Source organism: Solea solea, chromosome 9 (assembly GCF_958295425.1).
Source record: "Solea solea chromosome 9, fSolSol10.1, whole genome shotgun sequence".
Lineage (NCBI taxonomy): Eukaryota > Metazoa > Chordata > Actinopteri > Pleuronectiformes > Soleidae > Solea > Solea solea.
In genome coordinates, this window is record NC_081142.1 from 11359325 (window position 1) to 11375060 (window position 15736).

General features: G+C 42.2%; 1 protein-coding gene across 33 annotated transcripts in view; it reads right to left on the reverse strand.

Moving 5' to 3' along the window:
- Nucleotides 1-212: 212 nt before the first annotated feature.
- adgrl2a (adhesion G protein-coupled receptor L2a) overlaps nucleotides 213-15736 on the reverse strand; it is an 89245-nt gene continuing 73721 nt past the window's right edge. For 6 of the 33 annotated variants that reach the window (XM_058639231.1, XM_058639227.1, XM_058639229.1 and 3 more), the window contains 11 exons: nucleotides 15212-15432; nucleotides 14607-14673; nucleotides 10756-10847; nucleotides 9389-9433; nucleotides 9085-9111; nucleotides 8225-8393; nucleotides 7919-8047; nucleotides 7299-7395; nucleotides 5512-5640; nucleotides 4804-4821; nucleotides 213-2840 (listed from right to left, as the gene is read on the reverse strand). In XM_058639231.1, the coding sequence (XP_058495214.1) occupies nucleotides 1993-2840; nucleotides 4804-4821; nucleotides 5512-5640; nucleotides 7299-7395; nucleotides 7919-8047; nucleotides 8225-8393; nucleotides 9085-9111; nucleotides 9389-9433; nucleotides 10756-10847; nucleotides 14607-14673; nucleotides 15212-15432 (1842 nt within the window). In that variant the 3' untranslated portion in view covers nucleotides 213-1992. Of the gene's footprint in view, nucleotides 2841-3472; nucleotides 3526-4769; nucleotides 4822-5511; nucleotides 5641-7298; nucleotides 7396-7918; nucleotides 8048-8224; nucleotides 8394-9084; nucleotides 9112-9388; nucleotides 9434-10755; nucleotides 10848-14606; nucleotides 14674-15211; nucleotides 15433-15736 lie in introns of all 33 variants that reach the window. The other 27 variants (XM_058639235.1, XM_058639233.1, XM_058639256.1 and 24 more) reach the window with 19 other exon arrangements.

The window sequence follows — 15736 nt, forward strand, 5'->3', positions numbered from 1 at the left end:
ACTCACATATTATATCTAATATATTTCTCCAACAGCAGCCAAGTGTGGCATTGACTGCTTGTTATATCTGCGGACGTGTTTCCACTCCCACACGGCATTAAAGCCAACATCTTACAAGATTCTTTTTTCTTTTTTTTTTTCATCGTGCCGGGCTTCTTAATAGTACCAGGACTACAGAGCTCATTCAATAATATACTAAGTGGACAATGCTGTGAACCAGTGTAATCGTGAACCTTTATTAGTGTTACAGCCACACAGCGGAACATTTACAATGCAGTTTTCCTACCTGAGTTTTCTCATCTTTGAATCACATGGAAAGATTTGGCTTCTCTAACACATGACGGTGAAATGAGCTCTACTTTGCTGAGATTGAGGAAAAGCAGACAAAACAACAAACAATAACAACCAAAAAAAATACATAAAAAATGTGAATTAAAAAAGCAAATTCACCTATTTATCTTTCAAGGTGCTTAGGACCTGAGTCAAAGGTGTATGTTTTGATCTTCAAATAGCACAAAAAAGAAGAAAAAAAATCCAAACAGAACCCATTAAAAAGCAACTGGCAATTGACAAAAATCTCACATTTATTTTATTTGTTAAACAAGTGTTGAACTGTACATCAGTCTTAATTGACGAGCCCCTTGGTAACATGTTTACATAAAAAACATGAGCTACAGTACAGCATGTATACCAGTGCTGGAAAATATTCACAGATTTTCCCAAGGATCTTTTTTGGAAAGATTTTAATAAATAAAATGTCCAAAACCAGGTGGAAGAACTACATTTATGATAGAAAGTTGCCCATCACTCTGCCATGACTGTTAAAAAGATCTATTTCATTCAGAATTACACAAAAAAAAAAACCTGTGCAATGCATAAAATCACTTTTACTGGGTTTTTACTCCCCCGATCTACTAAAAATAACGCTGATAACAAACATATTGCAACGGATGGTATCATGGAACTTATTAAGCAAAACAAAAAAAAAACACTGTTCACAAGTGGGAAAAAAGTGAGAATGCATCTTTGTAATCTTTGCTCAATCCTTCTTTTCATAAGCTTTTATGTTCAAACATACTAACAAGAATGAAGTTTGTGAGACCATAAACACACTGTATAACATATGTGCAACTTCTACACAATAGTCTCTGAAACGTAAAGTTTTGCAGTTAAAAGGTTTGTTCAATATTTACGGTTTTCCCCCATGGATTTTTATTTTACACTAGCAATACAACAAAATATATATTTCAGCCATTTTCCTTGACAACAGTTCAATGTACAGTTGAGAAAATATAAGGCCAGGGGCTTGATTGCTAGTGGTTATACAATCCAGAATTCATGGTGAATGACTCTGGGCAACCAGTACTTCATATTCCTTTTTGTAAGAGTCCAATAAGGAAAATTCCATAAACATTGTCCAGGTCCTGGTGTGTTGTTTTGTTTTCAATAAAAAAGACAACAGAAAAAAAAAAACAAACAAACAAACTTGTTTCAAAGAGGATGTTGGAGGGTGTATGTACAACCTTTCGACTGAGAAATTGCTGATCTGATGTAGCCAGTAATTATTCTTTCTTTCTTTCTTTCTTTCTTTCTTTCTTTTTTTTTGTCTTTTTAAAAACTTTAAATTTTTTTAATTTTTGTACCTTAAATTTTTCTCAATTATTCAACAGCAGCAGCACATTTAAATACATAGTTGGCTTGTCTCTTAAAATCTGACTCTGCATTTTATGTACAGTCTTTTTAATAACGTTTGCACGGCCGTCGCTGTGCAACATGTCTATTGGTCTGTAAGGACGTTTGGGAATGGCGATGCAGATGAGGGAAGGGAGGCTTGTAAATGGCCGATGTGAGTGACGGGGCTTCTAATCTCTCTCTTCAAACATAAAACAAACTCTTCCCTTTCCCTCCCTTCTCGTCCTTCCCTCGTGTATCCTTCAACAGGAAAAGGCTGCAAAAGGTGCAGGAGGAGATTCGGAGATGATTTAAATACATTTAAAGGCTTGTCACTAACTGCATCTGTCTTTCCCGCACATCGCCCTCGGGGATGCAGCCCTCTTTAGTGATGGGAATAATGTAACCATCACTGCTCCCTCGGCCTATCTGGTAATAGGCCTGGAGCTGGTGTCCAGAACCTAAGTTAGGCATGCTCTTGTAGTAAATGTCCTCATTCTCACTCCTAGAAGAGGACAGGTCCTCCACCACATCAGGGCTGCTCTCCGGGTACGGCGAGTCCTTCAGATTAGGCATACTAGTGTACAGGGAGTCTCTGTTTGGGGATTGCAGACTATCGTCGGGGTCGGTGGGCGTCAGCTGGCTGACAAAGGTATCAACTCCCCCGTCAGTCCTCACTTTCTTCTGGGGTGCATAAAGAAGGGAGTGAGTCCGCTGGGGGATGAGCGGTGGATCCAGTTCCTGCTGATGGTGCAGCCTGAGACCCACTGTGTCACTCATGTGCACCAAAGACGAAGTGTCGGCCATGATGGCGTCGTCCTCGCTGCTGCTGCCGCCGATCACTGTCACCTTGGGTGGAGCCCGCTCCACGTGGTGGTGATGGTGGTGGTGGTGGTACTGTGGTGGCGGCTGATGGGGCGGATGATGTAAACTCGGGTGCTGCTGCTGTTGGTGGTGGTTTTTGTTACAGGCACGCAGGTTGTTGTGTACTAGCTCGGAGATGATCATTTTCTCAAAGGCAGCATCGTCCAGACTGAGGCCGCAGTCTACTACCTGCACACTGTCGCCAAAGTCCCCATTGTGGAGCGAGTAGCTATTATTAAAGTTACCGTTTAGCGGTAGAGTATCCATTGCACTTGTATCCCTCACCGCATTGTTCAGTGAGTGCCCTGGAAAGAGAAGGATATGTGAGGGGAGTTTGCATTAGTCAATACCAATGACCATGAAAGAAACAAAACACAGTTTAATGCTGTTTAGGATGCAGTTTCACGTAAAAAAAACACAAAAAAAACTCAAGTCAAATTAAGCCATGCCATTAATTCGTTAGTAGGCACAATCCTTGACATACAATATACAGGCATGCATTCGTCGCAATGAGAAATCATTTTACTTTCTCATATATACATTTCGACTTTCCCTTTTTGAAAATTGCTTGGAGTTAAGCGGAGCATTGTGCATTTTTAGTCTGCCACAAAAGTGACAATGCAATGAAAAAGATCCCAAACAACATTAAGGCAATGAGCTGAGACAGTAATCACCATCACAATACACGGGGCAAAAGTGGATGTCCACAAGTATGGAGCCACAAACGGGCAAGCTACAACACGCAGTTTTCTAGCAACTAATAGGTTGAATGTGCCAAAGGAAAGGAAAAAGACAGAGATGGGAAAAGATTACATGGACAAACAAAAGGGAAAGTAGTCGTGTATCAACATGAGGCAGCCATCGTCGCTCTCACTACAAAGGGGAGCCCACAAGCAGCACTCCACCATCACCACACACAGCAGGTGAAAAGACTCACTTAAGACAACTCACATCATGTCTGTCTGCTCAGGCTATCTGGTCTAAGAGCAGCTGATGTACAAAAGAAAGTAAAATGATTTATTGTAACATGAAGAAGAATCACTCAAAAAAACAACAAAAACACAAAAGTAAAACTTAGCAAGAGCAAGGGTTCAGCAAATGAAATAAATAAGCATAACACCATTTTTTTTCCTTTGATGAATTAATGCCAACAGCTACTATTTTTATTTTTTTTTTTTCCCTGTTTGGTTATTTATTTATTTATTTATCTATTTATTTGGGTTTGTTTGTACTGCCACAGTTTCTGTGCATTTGTCGGCAGCTTATGCGCCCGAGAGCTGGCAAAGGTCAGAGAGCGCCCGCAGCCCGGCACTTGGCATCCGTCACAGTGACAGTTCCCAGAGAGACCCGGGCCACTAGCAGAACAGCTCAAGAAAAACAAAGCCGCTGCACAGGTCAGACGCGGTCATGTTAGGAATTTCTTAAAGCATGGAGGTCATGGAGAACAGCAGCAAAAAGGATAAATATTAGTGATGCCGTGATTGAGCGTGGAGATAAAGGAAAAATGTGCTCTGTTATGGCTGACAAGCCTCCATGAAGAACAACAGATGTGAAAATTTGATTAAAAAAATGAGTGATACGAGATTGTAGCAGTGATGTTAAAGGTGCGGATTTTGCACAGCTTATTGGGAATTAAATGAAATGTGGCATTTAAAGTTTAAAAAATAGTAGAGAAAGGGGGAATAAAACATAACAAACAGCCGCTGCCATGACATCCATGTGTTTATGCCAACAGGAGGCAATTTAGTGTCCGGTGACAGGTGCTGTCAGGAAAGGTGTGACGGAAATACTACAGGACACTGAGATCGCCGAGTGCCACAGGAGGATCGACACTTAGAGAGAAAAGAAAAGTGAAAAGGAAAAGAAAAAAAAAAGGAAGGATAAATAAACCTTTTTGAAAAATGCTCTTTTCTTTTAGAGGGGGGAGAAAAGAAAAAAAAAAGCAACACATGTTGGTCTATTAAATTCACAAATTAGGCAGAAGAGACAGAGAAGCAGAGTAATGGGTATTTGTGATAAAGCTGTCAGATCTCAAAGGTTATTTATTCAAAATGCTTGAAGAAATGTTGCATTTCTTTCTTTTTTTTTCCCAGATAAGAGTCGAAATTTGGGTCGGTCGTTTTGTGAACCACTTGCTCACTGAGTGTGTGTTAATGGTCTTAAGTAAACCAGTGATTGTGCCGGGGGGGGGGGGGGTTTGGTTGTTTTTAAAAAGCATGCTGAAAAAAATTTACATTTGATAGGCAAAGTTAAGTTTTACTCCCATACTTGTCTCTCTGTAGGTCACTAGAGGGACGCAGAGGGGAAGAGCACAAAACATGACACAAAAATGCCGTTTCAGTTTCATGACAGAAGAGAAAACAAGCATCACACAACATTTCCCACAGATACACCCTTCAGTGTTTTTCATAATATGTGCACGTGGATTAGCTGTAAACATTTTCATACATAAGACATCTCAGTGCTTTTTCACGTTGATCCGTGTTTAAGTGGGGAAAACTCCCACAAAAGCACGAGTAACAAATCACCTGATAAATTCGCCACCATAAATCTTAATAATTACGCCGTTTATATTGTAGCTTCAAGTCTACACCACTGTTTACATGATCTCACGGCAGAATGTGCAGTATCTCTTTACCATCTTAATCATTATGTCCAGTTCAGAGAAATATGAGCAGAGAGGCTGGATTTAAACAAACCACAAAAATCTCTGCCCGACATGAAAACGTCTGCATATTCTCTCACACGGACACACACCGTGGTTCGTTTTCTTTTTTTTTTTTGCACGCACACACAAAAAATGAGCACTGGATCAAATATTTGGAAGACAATGATCTAGAGGGAAAGGTGATACTGCAAAACATCCCGCTATTAATTTGGCTGACTGTATACTCAGTCCAAGACACAAAGAGGGAGAGAAAGACAGAGAGGAGGCAGAGAGAGTGAAAGCATGATAAAAGTATTAAGGAAGCGCACCTGGCGAGTTAAACACTGGAGCCGTGGGGGTGTTACATACGACTGTCTCGGCCAGTAAGGTGTTATAAGGGTTGTTAGTGCCTTGTGGTCGAAGGAGTGGATTTGTTAGTAGATAATTCCCAGTCATTCCTGGAATGGCAAGACAGAAGAGGAGCAGATAAGTTTGTGACAGAAAGTGACAGAAAGATTAATGACGGAAAAGAAATGAAGGACTTGTTCAGTAAGTTCGTCTTTCAAGGGGACGTGGCGTCGTGTGGGCAACATCTGAAACTGGGGTGTTTATTTTGAAGTTGAGAACCAGTGATTTAAGTTTGGGAAGCAACAAAGCCGCTGACGTCTGCAAATGCCCGAAATAATCGCACGCCTTCCTCACATTGATCAACTGTAAATAGCAGGTGTTTCTGATTTCAAGTACATTTTTTATGTGTGCTGCAGTTCAGTCACAACCGAATCCATTACAAGAGAGAGTGCGCTCATTATTGCACCTTGTGCTTTTCATAAGTCATTTTTATTTATTTCTTTTGGAACATATTGTATATCACTTTAAAACAAAAGTCTCCTTTTACCTATGAATGATCCTGTGATATGTGAAATGTTTCCCTATTTGAAGACGGTCCAAACGTAAAATCTGCCCAATGTCAAAATCAGACTCCTTCTAAGTTTCTCAGATCAAATTCTTCATTTAAATTTATATTTGGCCGTTGCTTTTTTATCCTTTCAGGTTCCCCCACCGCACCAGTTTCCAGTATGTTTTAAGGATGTTCGGCTGCCATTTATCACCTGTGTTAAATGCCATCTGTCATGTTGGAAAGTCTCCAGGGATGAATTTAATGACAGGGAAGTGCTTCCAGAAGATAGAGCCCTGCTTTAGTGCACCGACTCTCCTGGGTAACCAGGCTATTACACCCCACAGTGATCAATATCCAACCTTTACATTAAGAGCTCCTGGAAATGGTGTAGGAACAAAAAAAAAAAAGAAAAGAAAACTTACTTCTATATTATTACTGATATATCAATGAGTCATAATATACTTCGAAGCCTGAGGTGTTCTTGTTTAACCTTGTGGAACATGACAGGGAAACAATTAATTAATAAGTAAAGAAAGAAAGAAAGAAAGTGAAGGCAGAGTAAACCCTGTCTTCCTTTGCATGCCTGGAAAGCCATTTCAGAGGCAGCAGAAAGCCTAACAACACACTAAGCACCCCAGGTCGGCCAGAGTTGAACATCATCTTCTCATCACCATATTTGTGCTCAGGCTAAATAATAAATGACAGTTTTCTCCCTCCTTCATAAATCTCTCTGCAAAGTAACAGAGGCCACCTTTTACGCCTGGCAACAAATGGCCCCTTTTTGTGCGTTAAGATTCGCCTGTCATAAAACTTTACCCCCCATGCCCCGTTTTTAGTTGTGTCCATGTTTCCCCTGAGCTTGGGGTATGAGCTCTCAACAGCCATCACTTTAAATAAAAACATTCGTCGAGCCGTGCCCCAATTTAAGACTGACGTTACCAGCTCCGACTGACAGCGCACAGAGTATTTGAGGAGGGATTTTTCTTAATCCTCCGCTGGCAGAAGAGGGAGACCGAACTAAAGGCATAGGTCTTTTTCATCCCCTTCTCCTTAAACTGCACGGCTTTGTGTTTTCCAACAGAAGGCGTTCATTATGCTCACCAAGGAAGGATCCTGCACGGCGGTGTGAGATCATTGGTACTTGAAGGAGATATTTTTAGCAGAATGATGATGATGAAATGTGTGCATAGGTGTGCTTGTGAAGAGGCGTGAACTGACCTTGGTTAAGGGTGGAGGTGCTGTTGATGTCACCTGAGATAAAGGACGACTCTGATTGCTTTCTTACGGTGTCATTCCACATTCTCCTGATACGACTCTGTCAGGTCAAGAAGGGTCAGTCATTAGGACTAAACACAAGCCCGCTCACTTTTCAGAGCAACCTTCATTTATTTCTATATACAGTATGTATCACTCCCCACTCATATGCAGGCAAGGGCAGCACTTGTGCCATCTTCCTCTGTCGCCAGTGTTTCTTTAAAAAAAAGTTCTCTCATCCAAGTCAACTTGAGCTCCAGGCATGAGTACCTTAAATAATAAGGTGTTCCTTCCAGCACATCTGGGTGTATGGTCTAATGATGATTATTAGCCGTTAGTATAAAGTGATAGAGCAAATGTGGTTTGTTCTTTACATATTATGCGGGCACTATTTCCCATGCGTGTGACGTTGGAAAAAAAAAGCATTACATAAGTGCTAAAGGGGCAAAACAAGAAGAAAGGTACTCATGCAGTGCAGCAGATGCCGCTTGTAAAATGTGCCATTAGGATTGTGTCTCTTGATCTACCTCTGGAACGTTGTGCTGTTCTGGTTTGACTCTATAGATGTGAAAAGGTGGCTCTACCTGTGTACCAGAGGAGTAACGTGCACTGGTCCGCGCGGTGGACGTCTTTGCAGAACCATGTGAGCTCTCGGTTGGCAGCCCTCCGCAGCAGTACGTGTGGCGGAAGCACTTGCTGTACTCTTTGCGTACCTGCATGAGCAAAGAGCCGCATGTTTACATAGAATGTTGACTTTACACATGACTTCAAGCAAGCAAGTGTTTCAGCATGCGGTAGGCCGGCGGATTTTGACATGCCGCTGTAAGCGCTTGGCCTTGACGGCCTTTCACCACAGTTCTCTGGAGCAGTGTGGATGGCAAGCAGCTTACTTTTTTCTGAAGGAGGCAGTGGAAGATGAAGATGAACATTCCTTGGAAGGTGTTAAATATGGTGAAAAGGTACGCCATGACAAGCGAGGCCTCATTGATGAAGAAGAGACCGAAGGACCACGTCAGGCCCAGCAGACACATCAGAGCAAATGCTCCCATGACCCAGGATCTACAAATAGGACAAATAAGGAGGGGAAAAAAAAAAGAAAAGAAAAAGGAGAGTTCTCCATGAGAGGCATTCAGTGACAGTATAATAACTGGGATTTGCAATCACCAATACAATTGAAACTAGCAAAAACCGCTTCCCCACTGTCCCCACCCCTCCATTCACACACACAGTCTAAGTCCAAACATCAATGTAATTCCTGTCGTCAAACAGACAAGAGGGAGGCAAAAATATAAATTACTTTTTTAGGACTAAACGCATACAGACCGGCGTAATCAGAGAGCACAGCATACGACCACATGCTAAGTATTATCTAGTGAGTGTGTCGTCAGAACTGGAGAACTCAGCAGACGTGGAAAGAGAAGGAAAAAAGGGGAGATTCCCTGCCTTGTGTGTGAAGGTCCTGTGGAGCCTTCAGACACTTGCAGTGGTCTCAGCTCAATGCTCACACACACACACACACGCACAGCATCACCACCACCACCATCATCAACTACAACAAAAACAACGACAGCACTGGATTCCAAGACGATGGACACGGTGAACGGTGACACGGGCGGTGGGTGAAGCTGTAGTTTGGGAAGGAGATGGACTGGCAAAAGAAAAAGTCAAACGGAAAAGAAAGAATAAACGAGAGAGGAGAGAAAATAAACTGCAGGCTGGAGAACGGACGTGTTTTGCAACATGTGCTTACTTGATAAACCGTTTATTATCTTCATAGCTAGAGAGCATGATGAGCAGGAAGAGAGAAACACAATTAGATCAGAGGCCAACACGGCCTGGGTTAGTCGGCATTTGAGTGAGATAACTTCAACTTTGATCCAAGGGGAATCAGGGGAGGCAGTGCAAGTTGTGTGCTGTTTGCTGCTGGTAGCTCAACTTACGAATTGGTCAAAGCACACTGTCTGTGGCTGAATTTTACATTCCTGCTTCTGTATATATGTGTGCGTGTGAACTTGTGTGGGTAAAGTTATCTGAGGTGTGCAGTAAAAGCTTACCCAGGCAAATCGGTATTATAGTAGCCGTCACAAACGCGATAATTACTGGTGCGGACCACGGAACAGAGAGAAGAAGAGAATGGCAGGAGATAAAGGAGAGGGTGTGCGTTAACTTGGCATTTACATGCAACATGCAGTCACAACGCTGCGAAACTAACTTTGGCACAATAAACAGCAAAGGATCACAAAGAAACAGCTATTAATACAACATTTCTGCACAATGCACACACGTAAGAGAAATCCTTTCCAACATAGAAGAGCAAATGCACACAGAGCTGAGTGTCACTGTGCTTAATTCTGTTGTGGTTGTCTTGATAAGGGAGTAATCTATCTCAAACAAACCAAAATGTCTAAATAAGCCCTTCACTGATTGTTTTTCCTGATTGCAGTTTTATCACACTGCCAAAATGGCAAAATAACAGTGATGCTTCTTTACCAAGTTGTGGAAGTTGTATAATGGAAATATAATGAAAAAAACTAGGACTTGGCTGTGGTTTCTTTTTTTTTTTTTGGAGAAATGGAATCATGTGACACCGAATGGAAAAAGCCTGGAAAATGATTCTGAAGTAAACAGCGATAGCTATTGTTTTCACATAAGCACATACACAAGTAAAACAAAACAAAACAATTAGTGCCTCTGAGAACTCAAAGCACAACACGATCAAAAATGTTGATGCCGCTCAGAAAGCTTCAACTCTAAGTGGGATGGTGGTGGGGGTGACGGTGGCTGCTGTGTTGTGAAGGAATTTTTTTTCCTTTCTGGGGGTTAGAAGCTGAGATCTATTAAAGAAAAAGAAAGTTTGACATGTTCCAGCAGCACTGACACACACATGGTAGCTGTTCCACTGTACCCCACCCTACAAGAACCGACGGCTCATAGTTCGGCTGAAGCCGGCGCAGAGCGATGTGTGTCATGCCAGTGCAGCTCTGCGGCGAGTGGCTTGGAGCGAAAACAACAAAGGATGAAAAGATGACTCACGGAGTTTATGTAGCCATCATGACAAGCAGAGTCATGCCAAAAGTCAAAATCCAAATCTGCATTACATTTTAGATCTTTGCGGTCAAAAGTACTGCATCCTTCTGTTAAATCCATTTGAGCTGGATGATTTAAAAAAAAAAACAACAACGACCCCCTGAAAACAGACGTTAGATATTTCAAACATTCACTCACTCGTCCAGCACAGAAACTCGGCTTTGAGGTGTAACACCTAATTTTTTTTTTTTTCCTATGAAATATGATTAAGTAGAAAAAAAATAAAACATCATTACCTCAAGAGTAAAAGAGCCTTATTCTCCTGGAGGGCATTAGCAGCGTTATATTGGGAAGTTTTATAGTGGTGTTCAGCGTGTTCAGTCACTTTACTTACTTTATATTCTCCAGTCGGCTAGAGTCTGGTTTCAGGGTGGTAGAGTGCTTCACCATTTTGTACATAGTGATGACCAGGAAGATGAGATTGAGCTGTCAAAACAGAGTAATAGTAGCGTTAATGCATGAAGATGTATGACTCAAGACACAGCACACAGAGAGAGGGAGAGGGGGAAAAAAAACCTGTTAATTTGTCTATAAAATATATTAAAAGGGGAGAGCCTTCAAATCTCTGCATGTCCACAGACTAATCCAATAAACATCTATCGTTCCAGCCGGGCTCAGACGGGCTGACTGGCGCCAAATTTAGTGTCATTCTATATCAATAAGAGCATGGAAATGCATTAAAATCCATCAGAGTACAAAAAAAGAAAAAGAAAAAAGAAAAAGTAACAGTCTGGCAAAGTCACAAGGGAGTGAAAGGAACAGGAGGAACAAGAAAACCTCTGGTGCGACAAATGCATATCATCTTTTTTGTGCTATTTAAGCAGAGGGAAATATTATAAGGTATGACCAGGTACCAAGGTATCATTTTTAAGTTCTTCTGTGCAGAAATGGGGAAAGGGGGTGAGGGTAAAAGCATTTACTTGCTTGATTTAATGTACTAAATCTTTAAGAACCAGTGGCACGTGTCAGGTTGAGTCAAGGATACTAATATGCGGCGTGTTTCTCGGTGCATTTGTACGCACTACGCCTTAAAAATCAATAGTGTGATTTTGACACACAAAGGCCGGATGGGCCAGCGAGGAGCTGCTCAAAATAATTTACTTCAAAAACAGTTCTTCTGTGGCAAACTAGTCCCTGACACAGCATGTACATGCACTCACAGCAGACGCACCAGACTGTGTTTGTACTGCGAGCCAGCCATGTATAAATGATGTCAGGGAGTATCAGAGAAAGCAAAAAAAAAATAAATGTGTCTCCAGTGGTGCACATCAAAGGATTGGACAAATACAAAACTACAGCAGACAAACGTGTAAAACGCACAGTGTCTTTGTGCTACATGAACGACTAAATAACAATGTCATAAGAACGCACACACACCACCTTAAACACTAGGATACCGTCAGAAAGGTGGAAAATGAGATGAATTGCCATCATAAGGGCATGAAATAAATGAATGACCTTTATGAGCTGGACTCAGACCACGGCCATTCACTCTTGCACAGGAATTATCCATGTTCTGGCGCACACTGCTATCAAAAGACTGCCTGTGATCAATACATCACTCCTCCACATGCAATCAGCTCATGGAGTCGCACACAATAACCCAGGCAGTGAGAAAGAAAAAAAAAAGGGGGTGGAAAAGAAAACCCTCTGAATTGTGAACCTTCTTTTATTTCACAGATGGTGCTGAAACAATGTTTTGTTTCGCAGCTATCAGCCATCATTTCTATCAGTTGCCTGCGTGAGTCAAACAGTGGGGGAGGGAGGAGTAACAGGAGGGGCGAGGACTTTTAAAAACCCCTTTCACACAGCCTGAAGTGGTGACATGGATCCAATGAGACAGAGGAGAGGGACGCAGTACTTTAAAGTAACCTAGCAGCACGGCACATGTTCCTACCCCCACCGACATGCTTTCTCAGCCCTTCCCGTGGGGATCCCCCCTCGCTGGAGCGGCGCTGCCTCGCCTCGATCTTGCACTCTATCTCTCCGTCTCTGAATCATCACTGCAAGCCATGCAGAAGCACCTCGCCACACTGGGACAGAGGAGAAAGCTTTTTTTTTCTCCCCCCCCCCCCTGAACTGGACTGTGTGTGTACACACTGAACTCCAAATGAACTGCCGGGGATAAAATATTAAAGGTGCAGATGGAGCTGTCCGGATGATAAGAACTGCTCGCGACATGTCATGATCCAAGAGGTCTTATGTTGAAGCTATTTCAAGCATACTAATGGCTCCCCCCACCACTCATTACTTCCATGTTCGCTTTTCATGGAGCTAATACCCCCTGTGCCCAGAGACAGGGCAACCACAGCCTCAGAAAAAGGATCTAAATGGCTTCCTCCAGCTTTTGTTTTCAGTCCGTATTTGGAAGCCGTTTCAGCCAAAATTAAAAAAAAAAAGAGAAGGAATAAAAGGACAAGGAGGAACAAAAGGATGAGAAACGGGCATGACCACCCCAGGTCAAAACCAATGTTACTTGGCACAAACATGGTCAGGGTGCCATGTGGGTAATCTCGACATGAACCGAAGCAGCACTGTTTTTTCCACCCCCTCTCTATTCTTGTTTATGTTCTTTTTCTCCTTCTCTCGTGTTCCCTCATTGCCAAGGACATAGCCAATTTGTAGAGAAACCAGGGTCACGGATCGTGTAGACAAACCTTGTTCCTGCATGTTCCCCTGAGATGCTCCTTTCCACAGCACTTTGTCTTTTTGAGTCAATTGTTGCACCGAACCACAGAAGCCGTTTGTGAAGCCTGAGTCTGTGCAGCAGAACCTCATTGCTGTCACACATTAGCTCGGCTACAATACATGAGCTCCTCACAGGGTCATGAGTCTATCTCTCCCGGCCATCACCATCGGGGATCCCGATCATAATTTCCACTGCAGGCACATTTTGAACGATGGACAGGGAGCGATGTGTCTGCTTCTAAGTCATTTTAGCGTTCCTTGAATTATATACTCACTAGAAACACTAGAGAGAGAAAAATCAGTAAAAACAAAAGAGAAACCGACATTTCACAATCTCGTCTTCCCCCCTCCATTTTTGAATGCTACGATGGATGACACCAATGTCTCTGTTGAAATGCAGTCCAGTGTGCAGATTCATCTTTTATTTATTTTGTTCCCACACAGACAAAGAGCTATAACTTCACTTTCAAAGCTCCTCGCAGGCTGCCAATGGTGTGCAGAGACTTGCCGGAATTTGACATGGGTGCCCCTTTCTCTTCAGTATATTTTCAGTGTCAGTTTGACGTTCAGCAGAGGTCAGCGCACGTGTAGATACAGTGCCAAGCATTATACTGGATAATGAACACGGCACTGAACAAATGCCACCCTCCCCTCCCACAGCAGTGAGACAAGTTTGTAGAAGCTTCCTCTTCCTTTGGTGTAACATGAGGGCAAGACAATACTCTAGTATGGTGGTATATACTGTATCCGGGAAATATCACCTGCTTTCTTCCTCTTTTTTTTTGTTTTTTTTTTGCACAGGGAGGTAAGACTCCCAAAGGTGTCATTCTTCTGAACCTCTCCGGTGGAGCAGAAGATAATAATGTCATGACCAGTAAATAATTGCATGCCTCAATGGGGCATATGTCAATATGATATTCTATATGTCCTTCACCCCTGATAGTCCTTGACCAAACAGATAGGTGCCTTTGCTTCTCCCCGACACTGTCATCTGCTATTTACTACAGGCAGACAAACACACAGGCAGGCAGATGCGGAGGAGTGAGGAAAAAAAAAAAAAAAAAAAAGCAAAGCTGTTTAATCTTTCAGTGCTATCTTACTATATGTGCTGTAAAATTGAGCCTTGAGGTGATTTTTAATCTCTCTTTCCCCTTAATCTTAAATATTGTAAACCTGAAGGCCATTTGGCAAGGTCTGTAAAGTAAGACTTCATGGGAGTTGGGCAAATGCGTAAAAAGTACATTATCAAACCCTGATCCTTGTCACAGCCAGTGAGAGGAGGGAAATGAAGAATGCCTCGAAATCTTTTTTCCTCGCTGCAAAATGAACCTGTCATCACGCGATGAGACTTAAAGCACACAAAAAATCCCGCTGACTCGTCCCTCAGTTCAACATCTCACCTCCCTTAGCTCTCTCCATCATCTCATTCCTATCACCCTCTCAGTCCCTTCCTCACTCTGTCAGTCTCGTTATTCAAACGAAAAGAAAACGGCTTACCATGATGATAAAGGTGACAGGTCCTATGAAACTCCATATGAAATGATTATCCACACTGAGCCAGCACCTATGACAAAGGACAAACACACTTCAGATTTGAGAAGCAACACAAATATCAGCTTTGTATTTCTGTGTCTGCAGCTGAAGTAGTTTTTGGTAATATTAAGTGCATCATTTCGAGCTAATATTTAACTTGGAGCACATTTAAACGCTCATATCAAAGGCTGAATATTAAAACAGAGGGCCGACCCCAAGTAGCTGGGTTTTAGCTGGGCTATGGCCATTAATCTATGTAAAAGGCTTTTCAGCATGGTGCTCTGCTCTTTAAGGGAGCATTTACAAACAAGAGGTCACAGGAGGGTCTTTGAGCAGAAAGGCATTAATGTAGCTGCGCCCCCTAAAACCACAGTGTTGAGTCTGTCAGCCACTTTCAAATGACATAAAAATTGAGCAGCTGCCCATTCCTGTCAGAGCTGAAGCAGACGCCGTATATTATGCACAGAAGGTTTTTTGCAGAGACTATGAGGAGATTTTCTTTTTCGTACAAACACGGCAGGGTTAGTCTACACCACAGCGTGCAGCACGTCTCAGAATGCAGCACTCACGCTTTCTTGGTTCCATAGCTCCGGTAATCAATGGCTGCAGAGACGCCGACCACGATAGCAGGGAAGAGATAACCGGACACGTAGTAGTACTTCTTCCGCGAGTATTCACTTTCGAAAACCTCGACAAGCATGAGGTAAAGCTGGACGCCCTCCAGACACATCCACGAGAACGAGGCCAGAAAGAAAAAATGAAGGATCCCTGCGATGATGGCACATCCAACCTACACCAGAACATTTGAACAATATAATGGCGTCAGAAAGGAGTTTCCATTCAAATGAAGCACAGTTAGTGTGTGGAATAATGTTAATGTGTCACATAGTCTCAGATAGGTAAATATGACATATCCCATCATCTTAAAACACATTAAAATGACATTGATGTAATAGTAATTTAAGTGTCTATATTAGGTATCACTATATGTTTATATTTTGGAGGTGTGAGTAAGTAGATTTAATCATGTAGCTAAGCACTGGACATTATTAAGTTTGTTAAATGTATTTTTGTGCTTATAGAAACTGATGGAA